This window comes from Zeus faber (genome assembly GCF_960531495.2).
Source record: "Zeus faber genome assembly, chromosome: 4".
Taxonomy (NCBI): Eukaryota; Metazoa; Chordata; class Actinopteri; order Zeiformes; family Zeidae; genus Zeus; species Zeus faber.
The window spans coordinates 35,153,115-35,169,214 of record NC_137191.1 but is presented as its reverse complement, the minus strand read 5'-3'; the positions used below and the strand labels follow the sequence as shown (position 1 = coordinate 35,169,214).

Below are 16,100 nucleotides of genomic sequence, written 5' to 3'. Positions count from 1 at the left end.
AGAAACGTCCCAGCGAGTTTTATGGAAACTTGATTTATGTCGTCAGCACCACCCCCCCCCCCCCCGCCCCCAATGCGCAAAAATAAAAGAAAAAATAAAACAACAACAATAAAAGCTGCGGCTGCGCGGTGCGGTGCGGCGGTGAAATGGATCCATGCGCGGCGCTAAACGGAAGGGGACACGTCCGTGGCCCTTTGATTTCCTTTAAAGCCAGAAGAAAACCACCCCAAAACAACAACAACAACAACAACAACAACAACAACAACAACAACAACAACCAAGGCTGCTGCGCGTTTGTCTTTGCAGGCGTGGATGAGCCTCAGTGTGGCGGGGTCCCTCAGTGGACGTCTCATTCCACGCCAGACGACCACGTGCGCGTCTAATTGTTTACCGCGCGCGGCTCCAGCGCGTTGTCCACGCGGCGCGGAGCAGACGTTACATGACGCGCGATGGGACGAACTTTGAATGATTATCCTAAAAAACAAAAAATAAATAAAGAAAAACCCACGTCTCACCTCCCACAACTTATGAGAGAACATGGATTCCCCGTGTCCCGTCCTCACGCGTGGGACGGACACGTTCATTATTATCTGAGTGGTTTGTTCGTTATTTCAACCCAGACTCCATTTCCGCTTCGGCTCAAAAATAAAAATAAAATCTGTTGAGAACCTTTTGGGGGATCAGCCACGTGCACGCGCTTTCTTGGCAACATTAAAGTAAAAAAAACAAAAAAAACAAAACACACCCCCCCCCCCCGCACAGGCGCGGTGCGCCGGCCGTGCGTGTGGGGAGGGAGGGCGGTGCTGCCGGGATCCTTCGGGTAGATGCTGCTGCTGCAGCCCCCACCACCCCACCCCACCCCACCCCACCCAGCACTCCGCCCACCCCGTCCCTTTAAAAAAAAAGAAAAAGAAAAGCAGGTGTGACGTCACACGCAGGGAAGCACCCGGGCGCCGTACGTGTGCGCGCTCGCGGGCGGGGCGGACAGAAAATGGCGAGTCCGTGCAGGAGGCAGCAGTGCACGGCGGAGCGGCGCGGCGTGCGGCAGGAGCTCGACGCGTGGAGACACAAGCTCATTCACTGTGTAGGTAAGCTCGCGCGGTGCCCGCGGGCGGCGCGCACGGTGCCGCGGACTGGCCCCCCGCCGGGGAGGGGGGGGGGGGGGGACCCGGGCCGGTGCGAGGGGGGGGACCCGGGCGGACGCTGCGGCTCTCCCCGGAGCGGAGCTGTCAGGGGGGTTGTTGTGGTTTTTCTTTTTTGGGGTTTTTTTTTTTTTTTGGGCAACGCGCGTGCACGCACCGCCTCGCGCCGACACGTCCGTTGTCAACCGTGGGATTATTGAGTTTTTCTTCCGCTTCCTCTCCAGCGGCGCCTCGTTGCTGCTCCTGTGTTTGGGGGAATGTTTGTGGCTTTTTGCGCCGCAGGAGCATTTTCCTTCATATTGTTTCAGGGCTGTTTATTTATTGTAAGCAGGGCGTGTCACGTGCTCGGCCTCGGCCAATCACGGCTCGCCGGCGGTGCTCGTGCGCGCTACGGTGTTAGGGGTTTTTTTGGGGGGGGGGGGGCGGCCGGGGCGCGCGCACCCTGCTGGTGCTGCCCTCGAAATCTGCGTTCGGGAGCGCGCATTGCTGCAATGGGGAAATGCCCGTGGAAATAATTTGGTATTTTAGGGTGTGTGTGTGTGTGTGTGTGGGGTGATGGGGGGGGGGGGGTGGTTGGAGAAACGGTCCGGTTTGACCGGATCAGCACCGAAACGATGGATTCCGAGGGGATTCGAACGCACCAATTCACATTGACGCTCAGCTGTGGAGCCGCGAGCGCAGTTTGCGTGATGCGTGTTTTTGGGTTTTTTTTTAATTTTTAATACACTTCTCCTCGTGGTGTTTATTCATCTGCTTGGGTGGTGCTGGCGGCTGCAGTGGACTGGAGGCGTCCGCTCGGGTCGGGTGTCCTCCAGGGCCCATTAGAATTTAGATGTGGTTTTTGAACCTTGTTTGCCTTGTTTTGGGGTTTTCATATCCGCCCCCCTCCCCCGCTCCCGGCATTTCATTAGCTTTGTTTAATCCCGTGTTGTTGCCAGATTATCATCCTCTGATCCGTCCCCGGACCTCTCCGCCTCCTAATCTGCTTTTACCGGCCTGTCGCCCGGAGCAGGGGTGTTTTGGGATAAATGTCCGGGTCCAGATGTCGAGCGTGACCCGTCACCCACTTAACCGTCCGAGCGCATCGCGTCCGTCCCGTCCGGCGTCAGATCCTGGAAGCTCCGCAGCTCCTCAGTCGTGGAGTCAGGATGAGGGGCAGGTCACGTCAACACAGTTGGGATGGAGGCTTGGAGTCGTGGGCTTCCTCTCAAAAGAATGCCTTTGTTTTGTAAAGCGTTTGTGTGTGTGTGTGTGTGTGTGGGTTGCAGGATATTGTAAAAAACTGACATTGTAATATATATATTTCTTCTGCGGTTTTATATATATATAGTGATATGAAATTAAATACAGGAATTTTCACCATGACTTGAATATCTCTATTTGGATCAAGTTGCTCATTCTATAATCATTTGGGTGATTCAGTAGCGGGACGCATTCGCATAGAAAATAATAAATCATAATAATATCTGTATTCTCGTCACTTTTAGGCTGTGATCTGTAAACCGTCAGCGATGACAGGAAGGTTTCTTTTTCCCTTATTTTATTAAATGAATATTACTCTTTCTCATATGGAATAGCCAGCAAAATACAATTACAAACTACGATTTTTTTCGATAAATAATAATAAAAAAAAAAAAAAATCATGAAAATGTTGTGAATTCAAGCCAAAGTTAGGAACCGATGAGCAGGATGGAAACGTGGGTGTCTTATGGAATCCATGCTTTTCGGAAATTTGGAAAATAATTCTTAAACAGGAGCAGATGACGTGGTATCAGACGGACTTCTCTGGTAGATCAGTCGTGGAAGGCGTGAACTGCGCCACTTTTTCCTTTTGTATCGATGCAGCAAAAAAAGTTGTCACGCGACGTGTTTGACTGACCCTGTCGGACTGGACGTGGCGCGTCCCTAGCCAGCCCTGACGGGTGTGTGTGTATGTATATGTTTTTTTTTATTATTATTATTATTTTTTTTTCACTTTTCTCAACCTCAAATGTGCCTCCTTATTTTTCATTTTCAAGTTCGGAACACCTCGCAAATGATGGATTTTAACGCAAATTTTAGCATATTTTGAAAATGATCCAATGACTTTTTTTTCTCCTCATATGATGCTGATCACATTAATGGTGTGAGGCGTGTGCGCTGATGTTTTCTACCCCAAAAACAAAGACTAGAGAAATACATCTGTTCTAATGTGTGATATTCCCCAAAAAACATTTAGGCCAAAGAAAAACACCCCAAATAAAATCAAAGAATCAGAATGCGTCAGTCAATGTCTCGGTTTCCCTTTTTGTCAGCAGATGATTCCACTGTTAGTTGCTTTGCCTCGTGTTTCCAATCCAACCTCCTTTCTGCCGCTGAAGCGCATCTGTCGTTGTTAGAAATGAAACAAAAAAAAAACAAAACGGGGGAAAAAAATCCGGCGTAAATTGGCCAAAGTGAAAAGCTGCTATTGTGGGGCTCAAAGCAGGAACACGCTGTTTGACATTCCTGATCAGAAAGGAGACGTACAGAGCTCTAACGCAATAGAGTTATATCACATTAAAAACACCTGATTGAATTCCACGACACATACAAACATTAACAGAATCAAAGTGTGTGTGTGTGTGTGTGTGTGTATGTGTATGTGTATGTGTATGTGTGTGTGTGTGTGTGTGTGTGTGTGTGTGTGTGTGTGTGTGTGTGTGTGTGTGTGTGTGTGTGTGTGTGTGTGTGTGTGTGTGTGTGTGTGTGTGCGCGCACAACATGAGCGTTTAGGTTCCCCCCGTGTGGAGTCGAACCGACACGTGAGCAACCACCGAAACAGAAAGGTTAAAGTTATTAGATGTTATCAATTATGAGAGAGAGAGAGAGAGAGAGTGTTTTCTCTCTCTCTCTCTCTCTCTCTCTCTCTCCTCCGTCTCCATCGCTCCCTCCATCAGACGGTTTGATGCCCAGAGTTTCACCGATGGACAGATGGAGGTCCTCATCAGCTCTCAGACCAATGATGATGACAGTTATAATCATGATGATAATAATGACATTAACAATGATAATAATAACAACAATAATAATAATGATATTAAAAATGGAAATAATAACAATAATTATAATAATAATATCAAAAATGATAACAACAACAATTGTAATGACAACAGTAAGAGTTCAATAACAGCTATAATAATAAGAGTAAAAACACAATACAACAAAACGATGATAATAAAATGATAATTACAATAACATAATAATAAGAAGAGCAATAATAATTACAGTGGCAATTTAAGATAAGATAATCCTTTATTAGTCCCACAATGTGTACATTTACATTGTAACAGCAGCAAAAAGGGAACAGCAGGAAGTGGAGCATATCAGGGAGAGCACTGTAAACACCATCCATAGGAATCACAGTACTAATAATAATTAGTCATTTAATACCCACAATAATAATGATAATACAAATAACAATGATAATCATATTGAAAATGATAACACTAATAATACAACTATTTGGAGTAGCGAAGCAAAAGGGGGGATACACACACACACACACACTGAATGAAAAAGGGAAAATGGGAGCTAAAGGACTGGCAACAGAAGGTGTGTGTGTGTGAGAGAGAGCTGGCTTTGGGCGTTTTATTTTTAAGGGAATGAATTACAGAGTATACATGACAGGTTTTCATTTCTGGAAATGAAACCCCCCCCCCCTCTCTCTCTCTATTTTTGTGTCTTTGTTAGTGATCAAAGTCCCCATTTCCTTAAAACTTATCTTTGTTCTCTCGTGTCCCTAACTGGGTTACGCAAGTGTTCCCTTACCTTCCTGTGTGTGTGTGTGTGTGTGTGTGTGTGTCTGAACGTCTGAAGTGATTTATGATATATCTAATATCTGATATATATTATATCTGATATATTATATCTAATATTGGATATATGTAATATCTGATATATATTATATCTCATATCTGATATATGTAATGTCTGACATATATTATATCTAATATTGGATATATGTAATATCTGATATATATTATATCTAATATCTGATATATATTATATCCAATATCTGATATATGTAATATCTAATATCTGATATATGTAATATCTGATATATATTATATCTAATATCTGATACATGTAATATCTGATATATATTATATCCAATATCTGATATATGTAATATCTAATATCTGATATATATTATATCCAAGATCTGATATATGTAATATCTAATATCTGATACATGTAATATCTGATATATATTATATCTAATATCTGATATATGTAATATCTAATGTGAAATATCTGATATATGTAATATCTGATACATGTAATATTTGATATTGTACTTTACTGTACCCCGTCCTTCCATTGGACGACCCTCTATCAAGATTATAACGTTCATGTTGTGTAAAAATTCCACATTGTGATCCTGACGTTGGCACCAGCACGAGGTTTTATTTGGGGGGTGAATGAACTGACCCGAGCCCCTTCCCTGATATCACAGAAATACTGCAAATCTACTGAAAATATCGGCGTATCGGCGTCATGTGGGAACAGGATCCGGTGTTGTGTGTGATCCGTCCCTAAGTTTTCCCTCTCTCGACCGTAACATTTCCGGGAAAATCTCGGAACGTATGTGAACAGAAGCAGTACATTTCCCTGAAGTTCAGGTGGAGCCATGCATAGGGCTTTCTTAACAACATGTATTTTGCGCATATATAAAAAAAAAAAAAAGAATTTGTTTTCGGGAAGAAAAAAAACACTTGGGAAAAATGGTGAATCCGAACCCTGGAGCTCGGCTGCAAGGTGGAGTAACTAAAAACGGGTGGAGTCTGGGCGGAGACCTGTCGTTATGTTCTTTTTAAAAAAGTCTCTGGCTATACATGACTTGCAGTTGGGGGTGCGGTGCGGAGCCTGAAAGGAGCGGGCGGCCAGGGGTTGGGAACGGGCGGAGAAGGTCCCTTCTCCGGAGGCAGAGGGTGGAGGACCAGTTGGAGACGATGGCGCCGATTTGGGGCCATGGGAAGGGTCTGCGGGGCGGGGCCACAGGGGTCTGACAAGGGGTTCCGTTAGCCTGGCGTCGTGGTATCAGACCTCTACACCACCACCACCACCACCACCACCACCACCACCATAGCTCCAAAACAAGGAATTAAAAGAAAAAGACGCCTTGTCGTCGAGAAACGTTGTTTTTATGGGCTGTTTTTGAACAGCCTGAGCCACATTTATTGAAGGCTTCATAGCATTTTGAGTAAATGTCGTCATATAAAATAATAATAACAATAATAATAATAATAATAATAACAACAACTTTCGGCTCGATCCAACTTGTTGCCTTCTCCATGTTTTCCTTCTGTCTCTCTTCACATGGCTGGAGCTCTTCCCACATCTCAGGAATGTTTGCTCGGGCCGCGTCACAATCCTCGCTAAATTCCTCCAAGTTATTCAGTAATTGCGGCTTTTGTGTTGAAGGTCACATTTGAGAAGGAATTGACTTTCATGTGCGCGCGTGTGTGTGCACACTCGACACACCAAAAGAATGGGCCTTTTAAGCACTTGATGCAGAGAGGGCGGTGCTCCCCCCCCCCCCCCCCCACACACACACTCGAGGCAGGGCGGTCGATATTAAACAAGTATGAAATATGGATTTCACGGAAGCCGCTCCGAAGGAGTTTTGGGGCTGGACACGACATTTCCCAAAGCGGCCCCGTCCGCCTCTGCCTCCGCCTCCGCGTCGCAGGGAGCGCCGTCGCCCCCTCTGGCGATGTGTAGGTTGCACGGCGTCGTCGAGCGGGGAAAGGGAGGGATGTGGCGCGGGTTCGGCTGTTATAAATATTAGACATGATTTGTTTTGTTTTGTCTTGTCAAGCCGACGCCCTGATTTGCTGCTGTTGTTTGATTCGATACATGAAAATGTAATCAACAGTAATTAACAGTAATTCATAGTAATTCATAGTAATTCATTGTAATTCATGTGACAATCTATTGAATTACTTCATAGTAATTCATGTGACAAATAATCTCTTGAACTTGAACTAATTCATTACAATTCATAGTAATTGATAGTAATTCATAGTTATTAACAGTAATTCATATTAATTCATCGTAATTCATGTGACAATCTCTTGAATGAAAACATAGCAATTCATCGTAATTCATAGTTATTAACAGTAATTCATAGTAATTCATCGTAATTCATGTGACAATCTCTTGAATGAATACATAGTAATTCATAGTAATTCATAGTTATTAACAGTAATTCATCGTAATTCATGTGACAATTTCTTGAATTAATTCATGTGACAAATAATCCCTCGAACTTGAACTAATTCATAGTAGTTTATAGTAATTAACAGTAATTTGTAGAAATTCGTAGTAATTCATTGATGAATAGGGGTCTCCTGGATAGAAAGCAGCTTGAGCAGTGTTGGGAAGCTCCAGTTCCGTCCACACTCGTAGACACTGAATGCCACGTTACACGAGCAGGGGCGAGCGTTCGTCCGCCATCTTGTGGGGTGTGGTCGTCAAACAAAACAATAACAACGGTGATTGAGCTCTGTGTGTTTACCAACCATAACATGTGACCGTCAGGCATCCCAGTCGAACCTTTTGGACGGTTTAACACAGTTCAAAGTGTATAAAAAACGAGGAGGATGTTAAGGATTTCATTGTTTACTTTAAAACCAAACAAACTGTTAAAAAAACCCCACTATTGATATTGATGGAATTCTGTCACCCTAAAAAAGTACAAAAAATAGAAAAAATGGCCAATATACGCCCAATACACCCAATAATGTATTTATAAACAATAGAGGCAACAATAACATGAACCTCAAATTTGGCAATAAAGTATAAACAAGAAACAAGACAATTAAAAAAAAAAAAAAAAAAAAAATGTTTTGGGGACAGTTTGTTGAATAGTTCAGTCCTTCAGGGCGACCCACCCTGACAAACGTCCTCGTTTTAACCTCCTTTGTCTTTTCTTCTTTGGAATCATTTATATCTTTTCATCGTCTGATCAACGATGTCGTCCACGTCTCCATAAAAACACAGTTCGCTGCGCTGGTGTTGGACTTGAACGCTGGTGGTTATACCCTGCCTGGGGCTGCGCAGCGCAACCCTTTTAGCCTGCTCTGTGTGTGTGTGTGTGTGTGTGTGTGTGTGTATATTGGTGCGTGTGTGTGTTTGTATTGGTGTGTGTGTGTGTGTGTGTGTGTGTGTGTGTGTGTGTGTGTATGGTGTGTGTGTGTGTGTGTGTGTGTGTGTGTGTGTGTGTGTGTGTGTGTGTGTGTGTGTGTGTGTGTGTGTGTGTGTGTATTGGTGTGTATTGGTGTGTATTGGTGTGTGTGTGTGTGTGTGTGTGTGTGTGTGTGTGCGTGTGTGTGTGTGTGCACGGGCACTCTAATGGGGTTTTTCTCCGGTCAGGTTTGTTTAAAGACGCCGTTGCCCGCCGGGCATGGCTGTGCACCACGGCCCCTCCCCCCGGTGCATGCTGGGAAATGTTGTCCCCAGAGAGAGAGAGAGAGAGAGAGAGAGAGAGAGAGAGAGAGAGAGAGAGAGAGAGAGAGAGAGAGAGAGAGAGAGAGAGAGAGAGAGAGAGAGAGAGAGAGAGAGAGAGAGAGAGAGAGAGAGAGAGAGAGAGAGAGAGAGAGAGAGAGAGAGAGAGAGAGTCCTCTCCTCCCTTCTCTCTCTCCTCCGTCTCCATTCCGCCCTCCATCAGACGCTTTGAGAGAGAGGGAGAGAGAGGTGAAGGAGGCTGGTGGGGGGTGGCACAATAGAGGATGAGACAGGGAGAGAGAGTGAGAGAGATGGGGAGAGAGACGGGGAGAGGGGGGAGTGATGGCTACAGGGAAATCTGAGACAATTTAGAAATGGACACCGGAGCTCGCTCCAAATAACCTCCACATATTGAAGTTTGTTCATATGTCAAAAAATAATACTAAGCAGGTTATTCCTCCATATGTTCCAAACCCAAAAGGTAACGTCATGTTTCTGGCAGTTTAACACAGCTGTGAATACAAAAAACACATTGGATGTTGTTTACCTTACAACAAGATCAATGGTTAAAAAAAACATGTAACCGTATTAATAATATTTATGTTAAAAAAATAGCAAAGTACAAGAAACCCCAAAAATGAACAATAAGCGATTAAAAAAACAATAACAGTCAACAGTTAAGGTGTTTATTTTAGGATGTGCAATAAACAGTAAAATAAACCTAACAACCTGTTATTGTTACGCTCCCTGTTAATGTAGCCAACAGAGAGTTTTTACTAAAGTGAAATATTTATTATTATTATTATTATTATTATTATTATTATTATTAATAAACTATCTGTGTGTGTGTGTGTGTGTGTGTGTGTGTGTGTGTGTGTGTGTGTGTGTGTTAATACAATACACAGTACTGTTTAGCTGACTGGGATTCACTGGCTTAAATACTACACTGTTCTGATGTAACTCTGTGTTACATCCTGCTCGTGTGTGTGTGTGTGTGTGTGTGTGTGTGTGTGTGTGTGTGTGTGTGTGTGTGTGTGTGTGTGTGTGTGTGTGTGTGTGTGTGTGTGTGTGTGTGTGTGTGTGTGTGTGTGTGTGTGTGTGTGTGTGTGTGTGTGTGTCATCCCTGGTTAGCTGTAAAGTGTGTGGCTGTACATTGAGGTCAAGGTGAAGGTCGAGCAACAGCCTTGTCACTACAGACGTTTCACCGATCATCCACAAACAGTTCAAATGGATGTTTGATATTATTATTATTATTATTATTATTATTATATCCTGTTATATTCTTTTAAATTACATTATTATGTTTGATAAATAATACTAATAATTATATTAATAATTACAATTTAATCAGACAATGTAAATATTCTTAAATTATATCGTATTGCATATTTACATCAACATATTATATGATAAAAATGTAAAAGTCCCTCGTCAGTTCCTGCTCGAGTCAGGGAGTGATCAGATCATCATTACGGATTACAAAGAGGTTCAGTTTACAAAGACGTTCAGTTTACAAAGATGCCCAGTTTACAAAGGCGTTCACTTTACAAAGGTGTTCACTTTACAAAGGTGTTCACTTTACAAAGACGTTCGCTTTACAAAGATGTTCAATTTACAAAGACATTCAGTTTACAAAGACGTTCAGTTTACAAAGACGTTCAATTTACAAAGACGTTCAGTTTACAAAGACGTTCAGTTTACAAAGACATCAGTTTACAAAGACATCAGTTTACAAATACATTCAGTTTACAAAGACGCTCCTTTTACAAAGAGGTTCAGTTTAGAGAGACATTCCATTTACAAAGACGTTCCGTTTACAAAGAGGCTCAGTTTACAAAGACGTTCAGTTCACAAATACGTCCAATTTACCAAGATGTTCAGTTTACAAAGGTGTTCAGTGTACAAAGACGTTCAGTTTACAAAGACGTTCAGTTTACAAAGACGTTCAGTTTACAAAGACGTTCAGTTTACAAAGACGTCCAGTTTACAAAGACGTCCAGTTTACAAATACATTCAGTTTACAAAGACGCTCCTTTTACAAAGAGGTTCAGTTTACAGAGACGTTCGGTTTACAAAGACGTTCACTTTACAGAGACGTTCAGTTTACAAATACATCCAGTTTACCAAGACGTTCAGTTTACAAAGACGTTCACTTTACAGAGACGTTCAGTTTACAAATACATCCAGTTTACAAAGACGTTCACTTTACAGAGACGTCCAGTTTACCAAGACGTTCAGTTTACAGACGTCCAGCCAACAACTCTTGATTGTTTTGCTGGGGACCCCCCTGGAACCTGGGTAGGTCCCCGGACCCCATGTTGAGAAACACTGTGATAGGGAAGTGCAGCGGTGGGCCTGGTGTGCACGTTGGTGTGCACGTTGGTGTGCACGTTGGTGTGCATGTGGACGCAGCAGATGGAAAAATTGTGCACAATTCAGCTTTACCCTTTCCTCCCTCCTCTCTTCCCCGCTTCTCCTCCCCCTTCCCGAGCCCTCGTCTCCTCCCCCCTTCTCTCGCCATCTTCTCTCTCTCCCTCTCTCCCGGTTCTGCTCCCAACACAATCTCGTACTTTCCTCCCTCCCTCAAGTCCATGCGTTTATCCCTAAAAGACCAAAGGGGCCCTTATCTTGTGACTGTGTGTGTGTGTGTGTGTGTGTGTGTGTGTGTGTGTGTGTGTGTGTGTGTGTGTGTGTGTGTGTGTGTGTGTGTGTGTGTGTGTGTGTGTGTGTGTGTGTGTGTGTGTGTGTGTGTGTGTGTGTGTGTGAGATCCGGGTTCGTCGCTCGTCCCTGCTCACTCTAATCTTGAAGAATTTTGTCCTAATTGTTGGTATTTCTGCCACAGAGACGCGCTGATCATGAGTCCAGAGTTCGCACTGAGCGACCTCCCTGACAGCATGCTCCCACACACACACACACACAACACACACACACACACACACACACACACACACACACACACACACACACACACACACACACAACACAGGTCTGTGTTGTTGCTGTTTTCTGTCTGAATCTGATCGCTCTCTCACGACTCTCATCCCAAACACTTTGGAAAATTTGAATTTTGCTGAAAAAAAGTTGTTAAAAATCGGAAGATAATCTTTTTAAAGGTGTCCCAAATCCCAAATCCAGATTTCTAAGTGGGTTTGCTGGCGGCCATCTTTGTTTTTCTGTGCCTCTGGTCGTATCAGCAGCTCCATCCACCTTTGGACCGTCTGCAGCACAAGATGTTTTGGGCTTTTAGGGTTCAAGGATTCAGCCATAAAGTGTGTAAGTGTGTAAGTGTGTGTGTGTGTGTGTGTGTGTGTGTGTGTGTGTGTGTGTGTGTGTGTGTGTGTGTGTGTGTGTGTGTGTGTGTGTGTGTGTGTGTGTGTGTGTGTGTGTGTGTGTGTGTGTGTGTGTGGAGGCTTAGAGAGCGTTTTCTTATTAAATCTAGTTTCATCTAATATTAACACCATCCAGAAGGGCTTTTCTCTCTCTCTCTCTCTCTCTCTCTCTCTCTCTCTCTCTCTCTATCTCTGTATCGTATCGAGGGATGCACTGAAATTCTCTGGCGATACCGATACGATGTTCAAAATAACAATTTGGCCAAGAGCCAATGCCGCGACCGATGTTTTCCGAGTTTCAGCGAACGCAACATCACTTCCTGCTTGGAGCGCTGCAGAGAGCCGCGTTCACGTCTCCTGAAATCCGTCACGGATGGCGTTGTTCTCTCAGACGGATGGAAAAAAAAAATATTTCAAATTAAAAACTTTGAAATGGGTCGCCAAATATGCTTTGGCGGTCGTTATTATACCTGGGCGCCGTAGACATGTTTGTGTTAATTATACATTGACGTGATATCGACAGAGATGACACGGGTTGAAAAGTGAGCCGGTAATGATGTTTACGAGGGAGGAGCTCAGGAAGCCTGCTTCAGTCCTTCCTTTGGTTCCGTTATTCCAAATACAAGTCATCGCAATTTTACCCTTTTTGTCCCTCCGGGGTTTCCGTAGTCCCAGCTGTGATTCGACCCCGTTTGTCCTTCCCGTCGCCCCGTCACTCCTCGTGTACACACCTACAGGGTGTAGCGTTAGCCCCGCGTGCCGAGAACACGCTCCGCCCTCGTCCCGTCGGAGCGGCTCGTCGAGTCCTCGTTCTCCTTTGAGGGTGGTGTCGTCCAGGTGGAGCAACACGGTTTTCTCGGCGTGGTTGTAGTTGCGTGACTTAAGGAACGATGACTTCACTTTGGATCTACTCCGAAAGGTTTGCTGTCGTTGCGGACACATTTTGCTAGCGGTGGAGCTTGGCTTTTACTCGTCTTTTTGACACCGGAGTCAGGCGGAAATAGTAGTGTTCGTCGTAAGAGGAGCACAACGTACAGGAGCAACCGCGCCACCACCTCGAGCACCATCAGCTCCCACGCGTGGGGGAACACCGGGCAAACATCGCCCGCTGCCATCGCTCAGTGTCGTCTTATTTGTCGTGAGGTCGGTGGCCGTCACCGAAGAGAACATCGGCCGATAACGATGTCCGGCCGAGAAATGAATAAATGGATATATGAATAAATGGGTAAATGGATGCATCCTCAACTGCACCGCTGAAGTGGAAGTGAACAACACATGGCATGAAGCAAGAAGGAAATATTACTGACGCACTTTGAGGTTAACGCTGCATATTTATATATCTGATTATATCTGATATATCTACTGACTCCCATACCAGAGCTCCTTTTTGTTCTTCTTATTATTTATAATATTCATTATTATGTTATTTATAATGTCCGCGTTGCTCACGGTTCCACAGCTCCGATCAGAGCGAGCCCGGCGACGGCCCACGGGCCAACAGTCGGAGCCTCTGCACTAGAGGACATTCTGTCAGTGATGGTCGGGCTTATTTCCCACTTTCATGGCCACAGCAGTGGAATTACTGGACATTGTGGTGAAAGGCGCGGCGACTTAACACCGTCACCGGGAACATTCCTCTCGTGTGCGTTCACTGTGCAGCAACTGGATGAACTCATGTTAAACGGTTTTGCTCATCACATGTGAATTGATTTTCTTATGTTAGGCGAAACATTTAAAATCAATTATTTATTTGTTAAAAAAATAAATAAATACACACTCCGATGGCGATTTCAGTGTCTGCGTATTTTTTTTTCTTAAATATTTGAATCCCGCTTAAATGTAGAATTGTGTTTCCTGCAGCACGGCTGAGCGGCTGCTGTGCAGCGACGCTCTGCCCAGCTCCCGCTCCCGTTCCTAATCGTGCACCGCACTCTGCAGGTCAATTATTTGCCGAGTTGAATTCTCGAGGAGTCAGAGCATTCAATTGGTGAAACAAAGCGGCGGGCTCACCGCCACGCCGGCGGGCTGAGCGAGTCGGTGTCGTGCATGGGGGGGGTTCTTGGTTCGATTCCCGCCTCCCCCTAGCGCTGCGTGAAAGTGTCCTTGAGCTGGTGTGTGTGTGTGTGTGTGTGTGTGTGTGTGTGTGTGTGTGTGTGTGTGTGTGTGTGTGTGTGTGTGTGTGTGTGTGTGTGTGTGTGTGTGTGTGTGTGTGTGTGTGTGTGTGAATGTGGGGTGTGCACTGTGAAGCGCTTTGTGTGGTCGCAGGATTAAAGAAGAGCTTTCTCAAATGAACTGAACTGCGTGTGTCGTTTGTAGGGAGTTAAGACGCCCACTTGATCATACCTCTCGTGTGTGTGTGTGTGTGTGTGTGTGTGTGTGTGTGTGTGTGTGTGTGTGTGTGTGTGTGTGTGTGTGTGTGTGTGTGTGTGTGTGTGTGTGTGTGTGTGTGTGTGTGTGTGTGTGTGTTGTGACCTATTAAATGTATTAAGCATCTTGGCCTTGGCTCTATAATGGGGCTCGGCCTCTCAGGGTCACCTCCATAAATTGGCCCCATAATGCGCAGGGGTGGGGACGGGGTTTACCCTTGAGCATGGCACCTACCCACTGCCTTTTTGGTTGTGCTTTGGGGAATTTCTGTCCTTCATTTGCACACCCATCCACCCATCAATTCATCCATTCATCCACCCATTAGCAGAGCATTGACCTATATATGAACAGATATATGAATCAATTTCTTTGTCTTTGAAACTATAACCGACTTGGCTTCATGTGAAAATCATATGATGACAAGTGACGCGCGCGCGCACACACACACACACACACACACACACACACACACACACACACACACACACTGGGTGTTATGTGGGAGCGGCGTGGGGCCTGCTGACCTCCTTACAGACCAGGGGTTGGGCCTCCCCGTGCACGGAGCACCACGTGCACATGTTTGTTTCCGTGCTTAGCGATCCGGGATTTTCCACCGGGAACGCCTCCGACAGACATGCAGTGCACATAAGAGAAAGTCCTAAGAAATGTTTTAAAGGTTCATGCCACTATCACAGTGTAAGAATAACAGTTTGATCATAACATAATGAAAATAGCAGTGTAGTCATAACAGTTCAAGTGCTATTATAATAGTAACAGTATAATAATAAGGTATAGTAATAACAGTGTAGTGAGGTGTAATAACAGTTATTAATAATAACAAAAATAATGATAATAATGGAGATAATAATAAAAGTAGTAATAAAAGTGTAGTGTAGTGCGGTCTAATAATTAGTTAATAATAATAATGATGATAATAATAACAGTGTAATAATAACAGTTATTAATAATAATACTGATAATAATGATGATGATAACAAGAGTGTATTAATAACAGTGTAGTGTAGTTCAGTGTAATGAATTATTAATAATAATGATGATAATAATAATAACAATATAACAGTCTACTAATAACAGTGGGATATTACAAACCGACTATTTGAAGGAGAGATGACTATTTACACTGGACATCAGATAACAATGTGGGCATACAGTTAATCTTTCTCAAAAAGATAAAAAATAAAAACAAACCTATATAGTGACATTTCTGGTGTTTGCTTCCATCGATGTTTGGATGGAATCATGACTGTGGGATCTAACGACTTTGGCTCCCGACGCCGCATTTCCTGGTCACCTGTGTGTGGGAGTGTTGCGGCTCAGAACGTACGCTAAGCTCTTGAGTTGCAGACTGTCTGCGCCTCGACCGGGTGGAGTGTGAAACTGCTCTGGATAACCACATTACACACTTGGCAGCAGAGTTCACGCCGCTGCCGCGCCGACGGCCGTCTGGATCTTATGTCATGTGCAGCCGGAAAATAAAATAAAAACCAAGCGTGCAAGTTCCCCCTCGCTTTGAACCCCCCCCAGAAAATCAGTTAGTGCACTGCTCCCGTCCCTGTTGCTTGATTTATTTTTTCGTTTATGTTTTTTTTTTTCCTCCAAATCTTGCGCTGTGCGTTGGGGCTGATGGAGGGCCGTGTGTGGAATACCTCTCCATCAGGTTCTTTATTTAGTAGCTCCAACCAAATGTGTCCTCTGCGTTTGACTGGTCCTTCACCTCGGAGCAGCAGGCCGCCGCAGGGCGTGCGTGTGCGTGCGTGTGCGTGCGTGCGT

The 16,100-nt window shown here is 44.4% G+C and overlaps 1 protein-coding gene across 1 annotated transcript in view; it reads left to right on the top strand.

Annotated features, from left to right (window-relative positions):
* Positions 1–991: 991 nt before the first annotated feature.
* lcor (ligand dependent nuclear receptor corepressor) overlaps positions 992–16,100 on the top strand; it is a gene marked incomplete at its 5' end in the record, with an annotated part of 64,209 nt that continues 49,100 nt past the window's right edge. Inside the window, one exon of the mRNA XM_079999570.1 lies at positions 992–1,088. Coding sequence (XP_079855696.1) covers positions 992–1,088 — 97 coding nt within the window. The remainder of the gene's footprint in view (positions 1,089–16,100) is intronic.